The sequence below is a fragment of the Ictalurus furcatus genome, chromosome 8, assembly GCF_023375685.1.
Source record: "Ictalurus furcatus strain D&B chromosome 8, Billie_1.0, whole genome shotgun sequence".
NCBI classification, from domain to species: Eukaryota; Metazoa; Chordata; class Actinopteri; order Siluriformes; family Ictaluridae; genus Ictalurus; species Ictalurus furcatus.
This window is the reverse complement of record NC_071262.1, coordinates 26,724,974-26,744,254: the sequence shown is the minus strand read 5'-3', so window position 1 is coordinate 26,744,254 and position 19,281 is coordinate 26,724,974. Positions and strand designations below refer to the sequence as shown.

At 37.5% G+C, this 19,281-nt stretch overlaps 1 protein-coding gene across 2 annotated transcripts in view; it reads left to right on the top strand.

Annotated features, from left to right (window-relative positions):
* The first annotated feature begins 1,552 nt into the window (after window positions 1-1,552).
* The window catches only part of rxfp1 (relaxin family peptide receptor 1), a 53,964-nt gene continuing 36,235 nt past the window's right edge, over window positions 1,553-19,281 (top strand). For both annotated transcript variants that reach the window (XM_053631793.1, XM_053631792.1), the window contains exons 1-2: window positions 1,553-1,634; window positions 9,600-9,749. In XM_053631793.1, the coding sequence (XP_053487768.1) occupies window positions 1,592-1,634; window positions 9,600-9,749 (193 nt within the window). In that variant the 5' untranslated portion in view covers window positions 1,553-1,591. The remainder of the gene's footprint in view (window positions 1,635-9,599; window positions 9,750-19,281) is intronic.

Genomic DNA, 19,281 nt, shown 5'->3' with positions numbered 1-19,281 from the left:
TATTATTATTGCTATTATTAGTATTATTATTACTGTTATTATTATGTAATTCATTTCAACATTTAATCTAAGAATGAATGCGTTTAAGTATTTACAGAAACATCTCAGGCAACAATCTCATTATATATATATATAAGGCTTCTTTGTCGAAAAGCTGCATTTTTCTCTGAAAAGGGTTGAAATTAACAAGGTTGAGTTTTCACATAGTGAATATATATAAGATGAAGTGAATATAAAAACAGCTGACATGGGTGAAGCGAGTGTGACAGTCAAAGCCTCCAGAAGACCTGAGTCTGGTTCTGTAAGATGCTCAATAAAACCTACAGCTCATTTCCTTATAAAACTGCACACATTGTACCGGAGACTACTGTTTTTTTTTTTTGTTGTTGTTGTTGTTTTTTTTGTCAGACCAAATATTGATTTTGTTTCATTTACTACTGTGTACTGCTCTTTATCTTATTTTTTTTTTAAACAGTAGAAACATTTAATTTCATTATTTTGAAGGCATCTTTGCTCTACAGCATTTCTTTGCATGTGCCTAAAACCTTTTCACAGTACTGTATTTTGATGTGTACAGTATGTTATATTTCGAGGTAAAACATAGGTGTGGTGGGCTGGCGCACACATAAATGCTGTAGAGGTTTGATTATTGTTGTATGTTATTGATCTGACACATGTACATAGGTTTGTTGTGAAGGACAATTTCACCTTGTTTTAAATGTTTTTGTTGTTTTGTTTTTTTACATATGAATTAAATACACAGTATGTATAAATGGAATATCAGTGTGATACAAATCACACTGATTTTACTAATCTCTTATAGTGTGAGATCTTATTTACACTTTTTTAAAAAGCGTTTTTTGTTGTTGTTGTTGTTGTTTTATTATTATTATTATTATTATTATTATTATTATTATTATTTTACATGTGATCACATGCAATGCAATGCAATTTGAAGGATAAAACGTGACATGTTGCACAGTGGTGTAGCACATAGCATTGCTATCAGGGTCCCTGGCTCCATCCTGAGTTTGGATTAGTGTCTGTGCAGAGTTCTACATTTTTTCTCCCTGTCTGTGTGGGTTTTATCCGGAATATCCAGTTTCCTCCTACCACCCCAGAATATGCATATGTGGATTGGCTATTATAAATAGCTCTATTGGTGCATAGTGCCCATGTTATGGACTGGCATCCTATCCAGGGTGTACAGTATGCCTCGGGGCTAGTGTTCCTGGGATAGGCTCCGGATGAATGAATATGTTGAAGTGCGCATTGACTTTGACTTTGTTTTCACGTGAAAAAACGTATAATCACATGACATTTTAGTTGAACATTAGATATCTACTCGGACTGCTCTCGCTCTCGCTCTCTCTCTCTCTCTCTCTCTCTCTCACACTCTGTGTGTGTGTGGCTGATGCGCGCCTTCAATGCCGCACCACAGTCATCCATTCGCGCATTTACAAGCGCCTTCTCCTCTCCTCTGCTCTGGTTTCTGTTCCTGTCATCACCATCACGACTAATGGACTAAAACTCAGACCGATCGTCACCACTCGCCACTCTCTACACTCTTATCCAGTTCGGAGCTTCAAGCATGCACATCTGCATCTTTGGCATGCTCTTGTGCTGTGCCTCAGGTGAGAGATCATTTATAATGATATCCTCTATTACATGAGTAATTTTAACTGTTACTATTGACTAACTACTAACTATACTATATTCTTCAACAAACTTACATCACTCATATTATGCACAAAACAAACAAACAAACAAAATTCCAAGACTTGCCTAATGTCTGTCCATATCTATATTAAGGTGTCTTTATTATTACTAGAAAAATTATTATATAGGCTATATTTGGAAAGAAAGCTTACGGTTCTACTTTCTCGGGCTTTGAGAGATGTATTTGTTTGAAAGCACATTTTAAAAAGGCTTAAATAAATGAATAAAGAAAGAAAGAAAGAAAGAAATAAAGAAAGAAAGTAGGCTACAGGTAGAATACTGGGAAATATTTTCACAGCAAAATGTCTGGTGAATTACAGATTATGATCTACCCAAATTTACACTCACAGGATATCCAGCCAAGGTATGGTTTAAAATCCAAATCACAATACACTTTCAGAAAAAAAAAAAAAGTCTACTAAATTGTACCTTCAAGCGCACCATCAAGGGTGGTACCTTCAAGTGTTTAGTATGTGTCTTTTACCTATAAAAGTGCATGTAGTGCAGATTTAAATCTTTACTCTAAAAGCTTAATGTCTATTTATGCACCATAAACCATAAAAAATAAATAAATAAATAAGTGCAGTATATTTATTTTTCCAAGCGGGGCATGGTGGGTTAGTGGTTAGCACATTTGCCTCGCACCTCTGGGGTGGGGGGGCTCGATTCCCGCCTCTACCCTGTGTGCACGGTGCTTGCATGTTCTCCCTGGATGCTCTGTTTTCCTCCCCAGTCCAAAGACATGCATTGTTGGCATCTAATTTGTCCATAGTGTGTGCCCAGCATTTGCCCCGAGTCCCTTTGGATAGTCTCCAGGCTCCCTTGTGTAGGATAAGCAGTAAAGAAAATGGTTGGATATTTATTTTTCCATATTAAAAGTACAAAAGGTGTACCCCTCACTGTACCACCCCCGCACCAACTAAAGCTACAGTTTACTACTATTTACTGTATACCCTTCCTTGTCGCTGGGGTGGTACCATCAAACACACACTTTTTGTGCATTTTGTATGTATCGGTACCTGGAAAGTTGTACCTTTTAGGCTTTACTCTAAAGATTATGTGTGGTTCATTTATGTACCTTAAATCATTTCTTTTTAAACTACACAATATCCACATTTCCATGTGAAAGATAGATATTAAAGGTACAAAATATGCACCCTTGATGAGACCACGCCACTGACAAGTAAAGATACAGTCTAGTACCATGTCTTTCTGATAATACCAAAGAATGAACTTTATACCTTTAATTACTCTTCAGCATAGTCCAGGTATGTACCTTAAATTATTTGAAAGGTTTCCAGGTAAAAGATTCTAAAGGTACTTAATGGTACCACGCCATTTGTTTCTGAGAGTGTTTTGTTTTTTTTGTTTTCCATCACATTGTGATTACAGTTAAATGAACACCTAGTGGGATTAAATAAACAGCTACACACCCAACACCTACACACTTTTAAAAGGTTCTTCAGTGGTTCTTAGCTTAGGAAAGTTCCACGGGTTCTACACTTTGTTTGAGGAATCTTTATAGAATGTTTTAAGTGTTTCCCCAAAACCTTATGAGTGTTTAACTTGTGAAATGTTGGATTCATTCTTAAAGTAAGCAATAGAGTTTACTCATCAAGTACGGAATGAACTCTTACGGCAATTATTTCTTTCCAGTTAAATCAATAGCTGTTCATTGTAATAATCCAACAATCCAACAAAACAACCCTGTAATTAAGTGAGCCATTTGAACAATTTGGACTGAGGCAACAAGCGAACAAAGCGAGACCCTTAGTGCTCTGCAAACCGTGACTAAATACACACAGGTGCTTGTTAACCATTACGAGAGTCAGGTGCGGGTGGTCATGTGACCGTGATGCAGAGGAAGTCCATGGTTCCCTCCGGAGATTCATAACAGAATTCATGCATGAATACGTTAGGACACCTTAAGTACACGTGAGTACATGTTTATTAGTTAACGTATTAATTAACACGTAGTGGTAAACTAAATCCATCAAGCTCTATAAGAAAGAATCCGAATGAAACGTGCATGATTTCTAATTCTTTCTATAATTTCCCATATTCAGCTGCGTACTCAAACATCGTTGAATGGCAGTGAGATGAAATTATTGTTGTTTATGATTAGTGCGTCTTTCTACATTCATTATGAAAGTGCCATCCAACCATGTTTGTGTACGCAGCTGCATATGGCAAATTATATCAACAATTTCAATTGATGCATATTGTTGCCAATTCATATTCCTTCTTATAGAGTGTCTTTGATTTCATTTAGCCCATGTGTTAATTAATACACGAGCTGACAAACATGTATTAACGTACTTAAGAATGAATTCATGAGACTCACGTCGTAATTAAGGTTAGCTCTTCTTTAGTTTGTGATTAGTACATGCCTTAACTCATATATAATTAAGTATTAATAAAGGTACATGATTATTCATGTACTGTTATTGTAAAGTGTTACCGTATTTTGGAACTATTCCGATGATCTTAATGGGACGTTTAGATGAATGAATGAATTTAACGCGTGTTTTACAAGATATACAAGAGATGATTGGTGTGCTCAGACACAAACCATCAAACTTTCAATGCCAGAAAGATTAGCCTTTTTTGTTGTTGTTGTTGTTGTTGTTGGACATTTTAGCTGGAACAATGTAATTAAATATGCCAAAGCAGTATTTTCATCTTTATATAACTGTTCCTGGTAGCTTGAGAGCTAAATTTAGGTCAATATCTCTTTCATGTCACGTTTCATTCTTTATATAGACTTGTTCTAATTTAGTCTGCTTTATTCTAACAGTATAAAAAAGTATATATATATATATATATATATATATATATATATATATACTTTTTTATACTGTTAGAATAAAGCATTTAGTCTGCTTTATTCTAACAGTATAAAAAAGTATATATATATATATATATATATATATATATATATATATATATATATATATATATATATACTTTTTTATACTGTTAGAATAAAGCAGACTAAATTAGAACAAGTCTATATAAAGAATGAAACGTGACATGAAAGAGATATTGATATATACAGAAACAAGAACTATCAGGCTTAGGACTTCTGAATATATATTCTGTAACAATGAGCTGTTATAAATAATTTTATTATAAATTTATCACCAAGGAACCAAAGAATGTGAGAAACCATTAGCTAAGTCTAGGCTTTATTCCTAATCTCTGAAAGGGTAGCTAGCATGATAATAACTCTAAGATACAAACTAGCTGAATGCTAATAGCTATAAGTGTTGGGATGAATACAAAGTGTACATAGCAGCAGATAGATTACAGTGACTGTACTAGGTCTCACTGTCACTCGTACAACCGTTAAAGTTTAGATTGGTTGTCACGTCATGAAATGTATGATTATAAAGAAAGGTACTGAGCAGAAAGTCTCCTTTATACATCTAGTGAGTTAGAAGTCGAAAGCGTGACATGGTAGAAAACGTCAGGTAATAGTACTTCTACTTACAAACCCGACTTAAATGCAACCATAAAGAAATAGTACCTCGCTAGCCGAGATGCACAGCTTTAGGATTTCCATGCTGTAACATACTCCAATCGTCACATCACCTCTGTGACTTCTTCAAGAGGTCCTTAAACTATGCGCTTTTATGTTTTGTGCTCCTCTTCTGGCGTATGATTACTCACAGTCCTCCTACGTTCACAAATAAAAACAATTGTAGAACAAATCACCTCCTTCATCTGCTTTCACGGTTCGGCTCTGCAAAGACAATTCTTCAAGCTGACAAGATTATGTATATGCTGGCGCCGTAATCCTCCACATTTCTGCAAGTATAGAATTTTAATATTAAACCTGTATACACTGCATAACAAATGAAATAGTGCATATAAGATAGGACCTACTAGTCTGGAGAATTTTGGAGAATCGGTTTGAGTGATATAATCTTAGTCACTATATTTTTTTCTATCAGACGTTACAGAGTTTATGTTGGAATGGTGTCCAATTCCTTGCCTCGGAATTGGACACCAGTGTTCCTGGGAAAAGGCTCGGATTCCTGCACAACCCTGTCCAGAATAAAGCAGTTACTGAAGATGGATTAATGAATGAACTTTACATAGGAACGAGTCAGCGAATTAAGTTATCTGTTGTCTGATTTGTGCAGACTAGGTGTTTAAATCCAATTTGTGGATGAGCCTTTCCGATTTCATCCATCCATCCATCTTCTATACCGCTTATCCTTCCCTCAGGGTCACGGGGAACCTGGAGCCTATCCCAGGGAGCATCGGGCACAAGGCGGGGTATACCCTGGACAGGGTGCCAATCCATCGCAGGGCACAATCACATACACACTCACACACCCATTCATACACTACGGACACTTTGGACAAGGGTGAGACTTTTAATCCAAACAACACCATCCAACTGTGAAGCATAGGGTGGCAGAATCATGTTGTTGCCACCTCTTCAGAAAAAATATGGCAACATGAAGAAATACTGAAGCAACACCTGAAGACATCAGGCAAGGAGTTAAAACTTGATCTCAATTTTTTTTTAAATAATAATGATAATAATAATAATAATTATATATATATATATATATATATATATATATATATATAATTTTTTAAGTTAATTACAAAGTAAATTACAAAGTTTGAGTTAAATTTTTGTTATATTTAAGTGTATTTGGCTTAAAGAAATTGATTTATCAACTTAAAAAATTTGAGGTAATTAGTTTCCTCAAATTTTTTTAGTTAAATTTTTGTTTTTTGTTCTATTTAAGTGTATCCGGTTTAAAGAAATTGATTTATCAACCTAAAAATTTTGAGGTAATTAATTTCCTCAATTTTATTTTTTTTTTGAGTTAAATGAGCTATCCGGTTTTACAGTGCAGGACAATGATCCTAAGGGTAGTTCATTTGAGCCCTCCAAACGCTCTCGGAGCGGTTCAGCGTGTATATGTGAACAAACCAAGTGATCTCAGACCCCCTAAAAGGACCCAAAACCGAACCGTCCTCAGACCACCTCTGGAGGTGTTTATCATCAACACATAAGAACATAAAAGCGTTTCTTTTGTTTTCTCAAAAAAATGAAGGAATAACAGAACAGCGCACCAATTCTGAAAACAGAAGTACACGAGCATCCGTGACAAAATGCACCCAAGTGGTGAGTCCACTGAAATGAAGGATTCCTGTCCCTTCTATGACGACTTGGATGAAATTTTGGGTGCAAGCTCGGGTCTGAGTTCTCATGAAGCTGTGCTGTGAACAAGAAAGGGTCTGAGAAAGGGTCAATATGAACCGGGTTCTGTTTTGAGTCCACTATATTGTGAACACCAAAAGGACAGAGGTCACTTTCGGCCGGTTCCCTTTCCCTTTCCCTTTCCCTTTGGGTTTGGTTCTTTTAAAATGAACTATATGTGAAAACACCCTAAAGCATACCTTCAAAGTTGTAACAAAATGTCTTAAAGACAACAAAGTGAAAGTATTGGAGTGGCTGTCACAAAGCCCTGATAGAGAACTTGTGGACTGAACTGAAAGAGCATGTCTGACCAAAAAGGCCCACAAACCTGACTGAGTTCAAAAAAAAAAGAAAAAAAGAAAGAAAAGTTTTTGTGAAGAAATTTTTTTGTGCAAGGAAGTAGAAATCTCTTCGGCATCTTCAGAGAGTATCACATCTCCCCGATCTCTTAAAGCACTACTGTATCTAAACATCCTACTGAAAGCACAGAGTAGAGATGAAACTATACTGTGCCTGCTGTTGAGCATCGCGGGAGACCTGTGGATGATTCCTGTGGATGATTCCTGTGATTCATTTGGCTGTCATTTTTACACGTCTAGCGCCGCTTTCATATAACTGCATATGTCTATTAAAATGCTCTTATGCTTCTAAGATGTTTCCAGGTGAAACGACAAACAGTCTAGGCAAAACTCCTCAGAGGAGTGGATAAAGAAAAGAGAAAGAGAAAAGAATTTCAAGAATTTCAAGTTATCTCTCTCTCTCTCTTTCTCTCCCTCAACAATCCCCCCCCCCCCCCCCGTCTTTATCAATTTTTTTTTGTATTTCTTTCCCTTTCACTCTCTCTAAGTAATATTTTCAACATTTTTGTCTTTCGTCCCTCTTGTGTATAATTTTACATTTCCACCTCTCTTTCTTGCTCTCTTCCTCACCCGTTCATTGTCTCTCTCAATATTTATCTTTTTTTTTGTCGTTGCCTTTCTCCTTGTGTCTCTGTCTCTCATTTTTTTGGTTGTTGTTTCTCTCACACTCACTCTTTCTCTTAATCTTTCAGTTATCTATATATCTGTGTATCTTTCTTACCCTCTCTCACAATCTCTCAACATGTATCTATCTTTTTGTTTTTTCCTCTCTCTCTCTCTCTCTCTCTCTCTCTCTCATCTCTCTTTCTTCCTTACCAGCTGGGATGTTTGAAGAAAAGAATTTCACTTCTGTCTTTTTTGCCATTATTGTCATTACTGTATTTGTCTTTTTTGTGTGTTCATATAAAAAACTAAAAAAGGCCAAGAGGTTTCTTTGTGTAGTCTTTTCATTAAAATAGTAGGCCTATCAACACTGATTCTCTAGGGAACTTGTTGCTAATGGAGAATTAAGGAGAGATTCACTGGATGTTTCATAATCACACACAGGACATGCGTATGCAGTTTCCTCTGTGAAGAAAAGTACATGTAATAGTATACATTTTGAAAGATACCTAGGCTTCAGTGGTGGATTTTTTTTTTTTTTAAAAAAGGGATGCACAGGTGTTTGTTACTGAACAATATACAGTACAGGAGAATCTAAAAAAAAATTTGAATATCATGGAAAAGTCCCCCCCCCCCCCCCCAAAATTTAATTCAAAAAGTGGAACTTTCATATATTCTAGATTCATTGCACATAAAGTGAAATATTTCAAGCCTTTTTTTTTTGTTTGTTTGTTTGTTTGTTTTAATCTTGATGATTACGGCTTACAGCTCACGGAAATCAAAAATCCAGTATCTCAAAAATATTCGAATAAAGAAGTTATATTTAAATATTTATATTCATCAGTCGCTCCTCATAAGCAAGAGCACGGAAAGTCTTTTCCATGTTCAGGTGGACAAAATTAACAGTGTTTGGCACTGTTCAGATTCCACTGAAGAATGTAACGACAGTAAGATATCCAGACCTGTAAATAAACAAAAGACAAATGCTAATAATATAACAGAACTGTATGCTTGTTTACAATATTTACCAGTTACAAAGAAAAAAATTACAACTTGTACTGGCTGGGTAAAACTGATAGGGATTCAGACCGACTCCTGAAACACCGAGCATTCTGTCTGACTGGAGCTGATATATTTTGGTTTGAGATGTCAGTCCTGTTCATTACAGTTCAGTGATGGACAGGTTGTTACAGTATGGCATTCCAACTACTGTATTTGAGAGATCTCCTAAACATTATACATCATGCTGGCACAACACTGTAAAACCGGATAAGTTCATTTAACTCAAAAAGAATTTGAGGAAACTAATTACCTCAAAATTTTAGTAAGTAAGCCAAATACACTTAAATAGAACAAAAATAAAAATAAAAAATTTAACTCAAACTTGTTCTATTTAAGTGTATTTGGCTTAAAGAAATTGATTTATCAACTTAAAAATTTTGAGGTAATTAGTTTCCTCAAATTTTTTGAGTCAAATGAACTTATCCTGTTTTACAGTGAAGAAAAACTCCAGCTTTTATTTATTTATTTATTTATTTAAACTTACTAAAAGAGCCAAATGGCATCTTTTTGGTTACCGAGGTTAAGGTTAGTGTTAGTTTCAGATGTGGCATAGCATTAATGAGCTGCATTGATATTTACGCCAATCTCTCTCTCTCTCTCTCTCTCTTTCTCTCTCTCTCTCTCTGCAGTGGCTCTAACGGCATTTAATGTGTCAGAAGAGCATGGTCCTTGTCCTCTCGGTTATTTCCCCTGTGGGAATCTGAGCTCCTGCCTGCCACAGCTGTTGCACTGTAATGGAGTTGACGACTGTGGAAACCAGGCAGACGAGGATAACTGTGGTGAGTTTTCAACTTTCTCCACCTGCCCCACTACTGAATAAATTTCGTTAGTTTTAATTGTAGCCCTGACAATACTCCTGAAGTGTTTTATCTCAAACATCTTCATACCATCTTTTTCTATTCTGTGACAATGTTTGAGGAACTTCTCTGTTCTTACAAATCGAAATGACAAATGGAAAAAGCTACTACAATACAAAAACATGTTACCATGATGTAATACAGTGATACCGGTTATGTTATCATGTGCTTTATAGGCTCGTAACATCAGGCTTGGCTTCAATAAATTCGCTCCATCTGCATGCAAAAAAAAAAAAAAGGACTATTTAGCCATAATGCTCCTGACCAGTTACTAAGGGCCATATCCAGAGTCAGCGACTCTGAAACTCTGGAAAGTTTCTTGTAGTCAGAGTCAGGTTATGCAGATGCTTTCTGGGTTCCTCATTCAGATTATACAAATATCCTGTGTCTAGACTTCTTTTTGAGTATCAGTGTCGAAGATGGGGTTTTCCCCCACTAGCATTTAGACCTGCATTTAGCATTTAAAAATCAGGGATAGGAAATGCAGACTGAAGAATCAGGTCTTTTTTTTTTTTCTTTGAAAGCACTGAAATAAATGACTAATATGAGTCTGGTATTGTTGCATGTATTGCTGTATGAATAGCCTTACTTGTAATTATTATTTGCCACAAATATGCTTTAATTAAAATTTTCCAGCCTTATAATTCAGCAGCTTATAAAATAGCACTTGATCCAGCACACACACACACACACACACACACACACACACACACACACACACACAAATATTAAATATCATGTTCTGACAGATATTTGTGTGCACAACACAAGATAAAGCCACAGGATACTACATCAACATCGTTAAATCATAATGTGCATGCTAGATGTAATAGAAAATCTTTCTCATTTGTAAGTTGCTTTGGATAAAAGTGTCTGCTAAGTGAATAAATGTAAATGTAAATGTAAATGTAAGATATTTTATCATGCTTTTAATGTCAATCAGTGTGCTCTCCTGTAAACAAAACATGATGATGGTATTTAACCTTTGAGGTCTGAATCATGACACGTGCAGAACTCAAATCTGAATACGACCCGATGTGAATATTTTCATAAAATACTAACAACACATTAGACTTCGGTTAAGCTTGTAATTAAGTGTTTTTAGAGCCTCGTTTCACAGTTATAGGAGCTGCATGTCCATTCACACTTTTATGTCAGCTTATCCATACAGTAAAATCTGGTCCGTATCCATAGCAAAGGTCTCAGGCTGTTAAATTAAACAGGCAAATTCTTGATAATGTTAGGTTTAGGTCAGATAATTGTCTCGATAACATCAATGATTTGGATGTTTAGAGTAATAGAATATACATAGGGTGCCCACTACTAATATTGGCACCCTTGGTAAATATGAGCAAGGAAGGCTGTGAGAAATTGTCTTTATTGTTTAACCTTTTGTTCAAATTGTTTGTGTTTGTAAAATCTTTTGTTCCAAAAATTCACAAAAATACTCTGCTCTCATGGATATCAAACAATTACAAATGCAACATAGATTTATCAAAAAAAAAATATCTTTGTTAAATATAGGTGTACAATAATTATTGACACCTCTATGAATTCATATGAGAGAAACAGCACAAGCATTGAAAATGCCCATTTCCACCATCAGGTCAATAATTAAGAAGTTCCAGTCAACTGGAAATGTTATGAATCGACCTGGAATTGGACGTGTGTCTATATCGTCTCAACGCACTGTGAAGAGGACGGTTCGAGTGGATAAAAAATCCCCAAGGATCACAGCTGGAGAACTGCAGAAGTTAGTTGCGTCTTGGGGTCAGAAAGTCTCCAAAACTACAATCTGAAGTCACCTACATCATCACAAGTTGTTTGGAAAGATTTCAAGAAAAAAGCTACTCTCATCCAAAAACTCGAGCGTCTTCAGTTTGCCAGACACTACTGGATCTTCAAATGGGATCGGGTTCTATGGTCAGATGAAACCAAAATAGAGCTTTTTGGCAGTAAACACCAGAGGTGGTTTTGGATCACACAGAGAGGTAGCCATATGGAAAAGTACCTCATGGCCACAGTTAAATATGGTGGTGGATCTTTAATGTTGTGGGGCTGTTTTTCTGACAGAGGACCTGGACATTTTGTTAGTATACATGGATTCATAGACTCTATCAAATATCAACAGATATTAAATGAAAACCTGACTGCCTCTGACAGAAAGCTTCAAATGGGCCGTGGTTGGATCTTCCAGCAGGACAATGATCCAAAACATACATCAAAATCAACACAAAAATGGTTTACTGACCACAAACTCAAGGTCCTGCCATGACCATCCCAGTCCCCTGACCTGAACCCCATAGAAAACCTGTGGGGTGAACTGAAGAGGAGAGTCCACCAGCATGGACCTCGAAATGTGCAGGATCTGGAGAGATTCTGTATGGAGGAACGCTCTCAGATTCTCCAACCTCATCAGGCATTATAGGAGAAGATTCAGAGCTGTTATCTTGGCAAAGGGAGCTAGCACAATGTTTGGACCAAAAGATCAAAAGGTTAAACAATAAATACAATTTTTCACAGGCTTCTTCGCTCATATTTACCAAGGGTGCCAATATTAGTGGGCACTGTACAGTATGAAAACAAGGCAAAGATTCACATAAACATATATTAGTAGCTGAATATATTGAGTTTATTGATAGTCATGGATAGTTCTTGCTGTAATAAAGACATTTGCCATGTTTGCAGATTTGTCTGAAATCTGGAATACACTCAGATTAACTGACAAGTACACCACAGCTCCTGCTTGAAATACTGAACCCGGCCTAATGAATAAAGAACATTTTGCACAGTAAACCAGAAATGTCACAGAGATCTTCAGAGAGTATTTAACATTACGCTAACATTACATTTTCAGCTCCAGTCACTTTATTAAATGTACTGTCGAAGCTGAATACAGAAAGTTAAGAGTTGCAGCAGACGTATGAATGTATAATTCATATGATTAATTCGGCTATTTCATAATGTCACATTTACATGATTTAGTATTGCATTTAAATGGCAATACTATTTTATATTATCAGGTATTTACATTTTTCAAAACATGAATTTTAGTTTGCAACAAACAGTCTAGACCTAATTTAACTAAGTGACCGTATCAAATGAATTATTGTGGTGATGAAGGGGTGCACATCTGCATCGTGGTGTGTTTTTGGATTATAATCTATCTACAAAAACCTTACAAGCTATTTATATGAACATTAGAGCGGGCAAGACATGTGTAATTACAGGGGATTGAAGTGAATGATAAGTGAACGATCTGTGAATAGCCGGTATAAGAATAATGAAAACCATTAACCAGGCGGAAACCAGAAGGCAGATCTTTTCATTTGCAACATGCTAGCAATTCTACACAGTAATGACGGCGCTCACGATTCTTCCACAAACAGCATAAACCTTTTCCGGATTTAGGTCGACAAAACGAGCAGTGCTTGCCTGAAGAGTGATTTCACTGAAGAATGGAACGACAGCTAGATATCTAGACCTATAATTAAACAAAAGACAAATGCAAATGATATAACGTTATGCTTTCAGCTTATTTACAGTATCTACCAATTACAAAGAAAATGTTGGGTAAAACCGTTATGGATTAGTTTATTCATCGACTCTTGCATCTCCGAGCATTCTGTCTGACTGGAGCCAACGTGTTTTAGTTTGAGATGTCAGTCATGTACGTGACCAGTGTTTCAGTGTTTGGCGGATGGATAAGAAGTTCAGCCTATTTGAGAGATCTCCTAAACATCGTATGGAGAAGCCTTACCAGGCGGGACAAGCAAAGAATACTCTGTCCAATAAAAGTTTGTCCAGTAAATAAATAACATAGAGCGCACGGTGGGTTAGAGGTTAGCACGTTCACCTCACACCTCCAGGGTCGGGGGTTCGATTCCCACCTTGGCCACGTGTGTGTGGAGTTTGCATGTTCTCCCCGTGCTGCAGGGGTTTCATCCCCCAGTCCAAAGACATGCATGGTAGGCTGATTGGCATGTCTAAAGTGTCCGTAGTGTATGAATGGGTGTGTGAGTGTGTATGTGATTGTGCCCTGCGATGGATTGGCACCCTGTCCAGGGTATACCCCGCCTTGTGCCCGATGCTCCCTGGGATAGGCTCCAGGTTCCCCTGTGACCCTGAAAAGGATAAAGCGGTATAGAAGATGGATGGATGGATGGATGGATAAATAACATCTATTATATTATTATTCATGTGTAACAGACATTATCACTCCTGATCACCAGACGGTGCCATCCCATGAGTTCTGATCCACTTATTTGGTTACCTCTCTAATTTCCTGTCTGAACACATTAAAAAGCGCCTGGACCTATTACTACACATGAAGCCTTACAGTTTGCCCTGAATGTAGTCAGTTCTGAGCCGTGATTGTTCTGGATAGCCTTTTGTGTATGACCTTTTTTCCTGACCTGATCATGTTTCTTTCCTTTTTGCCTAACCCTCACTGTTCTGATGCTATTTTTGATATCTGGTTTAATATCTTTGCTTGCCTCCTTGACTACTGTGGAGTGTGTATTTTGGAGTAGTTTGTCCTGATTGTGTTTATATGCCTTCCTATTTTTTGACAATTTTTTTGAAGTACACTCTTTGCAAATGGATCCCTATTTCATGTCAGAGTCCCCCTTGTTACAGAAGGCTTCACCTGACAAAGTGGATCTCGCAAGAGTGAATGAACTTCAGTCGGCAATGCTCTCCCAAGGAAAAATGCTGGCTGACAAATAACCAGTGAATCCAACAAATCTTCACCCACATAGGAAGGTAAAAGATTCAAATGGCCATAACCATACCAAAGCATTACAGAGGCCTGGTGAAAGCATTAAGCAATGCCTGAGCATCCAAGCTACTGCCACTGACCTTCCATTGACCTTTTAGCAAGTACTGCTAAAGCAGCTACTCCAGACCTATAGGGGAACATATTCATGAGGTATGAGCACCAGGTACGAGAATGATCTGTATGTCAAATTAGAGAAATGCGAATTTCACCAATGCTGAGTTAGGTTTCTAGGTTACATCCTGGAGAGCGGGGGAGAAATGAGCCAGAGTAAAATGGAAGCCTGGCCACACAACCCAAGGCTGCCAAAGAGCTCTAGTGATTCTTGGTTTTTACTAGCTTCTATCAATGGTTCACCCAAGGGTTTAGCATGGGTGCTGCCCCTCTATCCTCACTGCTACAAGGTAAACCCAAAACTCTTAAATGGAACACAGAAGCACAACAAGCTTCTGAAACCCTCAAGGAGAGCTTCACCACAGCTCCTATTCTATGTCACTCTTATCCTGAATTGCAGTTTGTGGTAGAAGTAGATACTTCACAAAGCAATCCTATCATAGCAACAAGATAACCCCTCTAAACTATATCCCTGTGCCTACTTTTCAAGGAAAGTGACCCCAGCTGAACTACATTGAAGGGGACTGAGAAATTCTAGCCATCAAGTCTAGATGAATGGAGGCAGTGGCAGGAGGTCTGAAGTACCTCTTTGTCATAATAACAGACCACAAGAACCTAGAATATGTCGAATATGTCGAGTCAGTGAAAAGGTTAAACCACTGATTCACTATCATGCACCTTTGAAAACCTTCACTTACAGCAAAACCCTGAACCTATTATCACTCAGTCTTGTTTTCTAGCCATGGTACTCTGGGACATCATGGAAGATATCCAACAGGCACAGGAAGAGTATGCCACACTTTTGGAATGCCAGACAGAAAATACCTATGTTCCTCAGGTGATGTGAGAAGAGGTTATCCTGTGGGTCCACACCTCCCTAAGCTCTGGGCACCCAGGCATCTCTAGAACCCAGAGGTTAGTAGGGAATAAGTTCTTGTGAAGAACCTGGATCTAGGACATTGAGCAAGAGGTGTCAGGTTTTGTGCACAAACCAAATCACTGATCCATTTGTCTACTGGTCTCATGCCCTTCCAATGCGTCCTGGGGTTCCATCCTCCCATCTTCTCCTTGTCTGGAGAAACCTCAAACACCTCTGTGGTGGATGATTGGATAAAGTGGAGTGAGGAAACCTGGGAGAAGGCCAACATCTGGCTAGAGAGACCTCTTCAAAGCCAGAAGGAGCAAGCAGACTGCCTCATCAACCCTTGCACCCAGACTATTTAACTCCTTTTGTCTGGCTGGTTTTGAACAGACACATATGATTAAACTCTGTTATCTGTAAAAGGTCAACATAGAGAAAATGTCAAATGCACACCATGTAGGACACGATTACAGCAAAGACTACTTTAGTTAGTTTACATTCGGAGTGGATGAAAATTCTTCTATCCTTATCACATTGGCCTTCTTACAGAGAAGTTATCAGATCTTCTCACAGCACCTGAAACGTCACGGTGAAACAAGAAGATCTTGGGAGTGAAATATCCGCGTTTGAAAAGTCTGAGTACGTCAGCCTCTGGTGGTTTTTTTGTTGTCAAAAAGAAAAACATTGATTTATAGATGAATGTACAAGTGCGCCGCACCCATAAATCACAACAAAAATAGTTTTTCGTTTAGTTAATGGCAGGAGAATTTAGGTCCATCTGCACTCTGTCTCTTTCTTTTCATCAGGCATACGATATAGATGGAAGTATACGTTTTATTTATTTATTGACTTACTTACTTATTTATGGCATATTGGATTTTTTCCACAATGGCGACTATTCATCTTTGAACGTCAAGAGCTCAGATCAGATCAGTGACACAGGTACAGTGACTTTACTTGACTCCAAACCAGTTTTGTTATACTTGATTATAGCTAAAACATATACTTAGAATTTTAATACTAATTAATCACTAATGATTATCAATATAATAAGAATTTCATGGAAAGTTTGAAAGTTGAAACTAATTTTAACAAGGGTTTTATTCATATTCATTTTCCAAACAATAATGGAATAATGGTACAGGAAATGGAAAACAGGAGTTTTCAGGAGAAGACAGGAGAGCCAAACAAATATCAGCATGAGAATTTGTGCTGCACCTTGCTGTACAAAATTGCATGTAAACATTTCTGGCCTGGATACCAAAATCCTCCGGTAAATCATGTGTCTCTTAGCCTGTTTAATATGATTAATTTAGGTATTTATTATTTTAATAATAGAGGTATACATCTTATCATGGAAATGCAGCAACTTATCTACACTAGATACTGTGCTACACTAGATACTCCATAGTATTCATGGTATTGAGTCAGCCACTGATCCGTGTGTGTGTGTGTGTGTGTGTGTGTGTGTGGGTGAAAGTTTACTTTTCATAGAAACATAGTGTATAATATTTAGCCTGATAATTAAGGAACGGTTAAATATTTAAATAACTGTAATAATTAAAGAACAATAAATAATTAAGGAACAACGAGGTGGTGTGATGCAGTAAGAACACACCCTGAGTGATTTATTTCCTCTTGTACTATAGCAACATGGCACCGCTAGCAATTCTCATTTATTAAAGAATGACGCGTCATACTTTTGATCGATTTATAGTTACATTTCAGTTCGTGACACGTTCATGAAACAAATTCCTGTTATCATTTACATTACAGCAGCTATAAAACGTCCTTACCTCACCAGCCACGCTTTTTCTGTCTTTCCTGAACATGAATATGACAAAAGTATGCAGTTGTCATGTTACCGAGTCCGATATCCCAGTGTCTAAAAATTGAACACTGGAGACTCCTTCCATAAATGCTAAATTAATGTCTCGCTACAGAAAACTTAACCATACCAACAATTACACACCTTTTTTAATAAAAAAAAAAAAACAAAAAACAAAAAACAAAATGGCGAACATTGTGGAGCATCTGCCATTCAAGTCCATGTGTAAGTTGTTACTATAGAAAAGGGTACTACAGAAAACATATTTTTAAAAAGTGTGTAAATATAAACCTGTGATAGGTAGGTAGGTAGGTAGGTAGATTTGATACACGCACAAGAAAGTTAAACGTATAACGCATATTAACAAATAGCACACTGTGCAAAATATATTAGTGACAAGGTGTAAAAATACAGCATGCTAAGGTTACAACAAGGTGAATCTTGAAAGTTTACTTCTAATTGTACTGCTTTCTATTCTGTAATCAAGAGACTTTAATCACAGCTTCCTAACCCAAACCCAAGTGTAAATGTGCTGCCAGAGGTGTGAAGCATTTGGTGTTGCATCTTATCGAGCTACACAGTGTGAAACTGGGGACACAGATGTACACTACAGCCAAACACACTTTTCAGGCATTGTAATTTTTTTTTACAACAGATGTGCTTAGCGTATATAAATTAGGAATGAAACAGGTATGAATACAGTATATAAGGATGAGATATATCCTGAGCTTGCCAGAAAGGTTCCCAGGGTATCTGGGTGAGGATACAGGGATGCATGCGACTGGAATAACGTGGGAAGCAACAAAAATTTGTACCAGCCGGGTTTTTTATTTTATTTTTATGTGGGTCTGAGTGAGCGGTCAGATATGAAGTACGTGGGACTTAGTTCATTAACAAACGTTGCACTGCACGATAGCTTTACAAAGTTCCTTCATTCATCCTTAGTAACTGCCTGGTCAGGGTAATAGTGCTTAAAATTAGGCTACTAGTTTGAAAATATCACAGGCAGGTACAAACATAAATAACAACAAAGTCCCACATACATCTCTAGTTGAGACTCTAGTTTGAGTGATGTAGCTGAGGTTGAGGAACTGTTACACCCATTTAACTTAAATGTGGTTGGTGGTTAGCATGTTTGCCTCGCACCTCAAGGGTTGGGGGTTTGAATCCTGCCTCTACTCCGTGTGCGCGGAGTTTGTATGTTCTGCTCCTGCTTCGAGGGTTTCCTCTGGGTACTCAGGTTTCCTCCCACAGTCCAAAGTCATGTGTTGTAGGCTGACTGGCATTACAAATTGTCCGTGGTGTGTAAATGTGTGTGCAATTGTGCCCTCCGATGGGTTGGCACCCCATCCATAGTGTCCCCCACCTTGTGCCCCGAGTTCCCTGGAATAGACTCCAGGCTCCCCCATGACCCTGGATAGGAGGTACAGAAGATGGATGGATGGATTGATTGATTGATTGATGATATAGGCCATGCCCACTTTGGGTTTAAATTTGAATACAGATATTGGATATTTGGAGCACTAACAGAAACAGACAGTGGGCATTGTGTTAAACCCCGACTATAAATACAAGTAGCTTAAAAGAGCAAGGGAGCACTTTGTAAAAATAAAGACATTGTAAGCTTTGAGAGCAAAAAAATCCTTTTGATTTGGAGCTGAGTTTCAAAAATGGAAAGTGATCTGAGATCCTCTAACTGGGGTTCAGAAATGAGGTGCTGTTTTGCACAAGGGAAGGCAACCAGAGCTACAAAGGATGCGATGAAAGAGCAGGAGGATAGATGGGTGAGTTTTTTTAGAGCATCCTTAGCCTAAGGTTGGAGACAGACTCGATCAATCAGAACACATTCTCACAGATTTGTCTTTCTGAATAG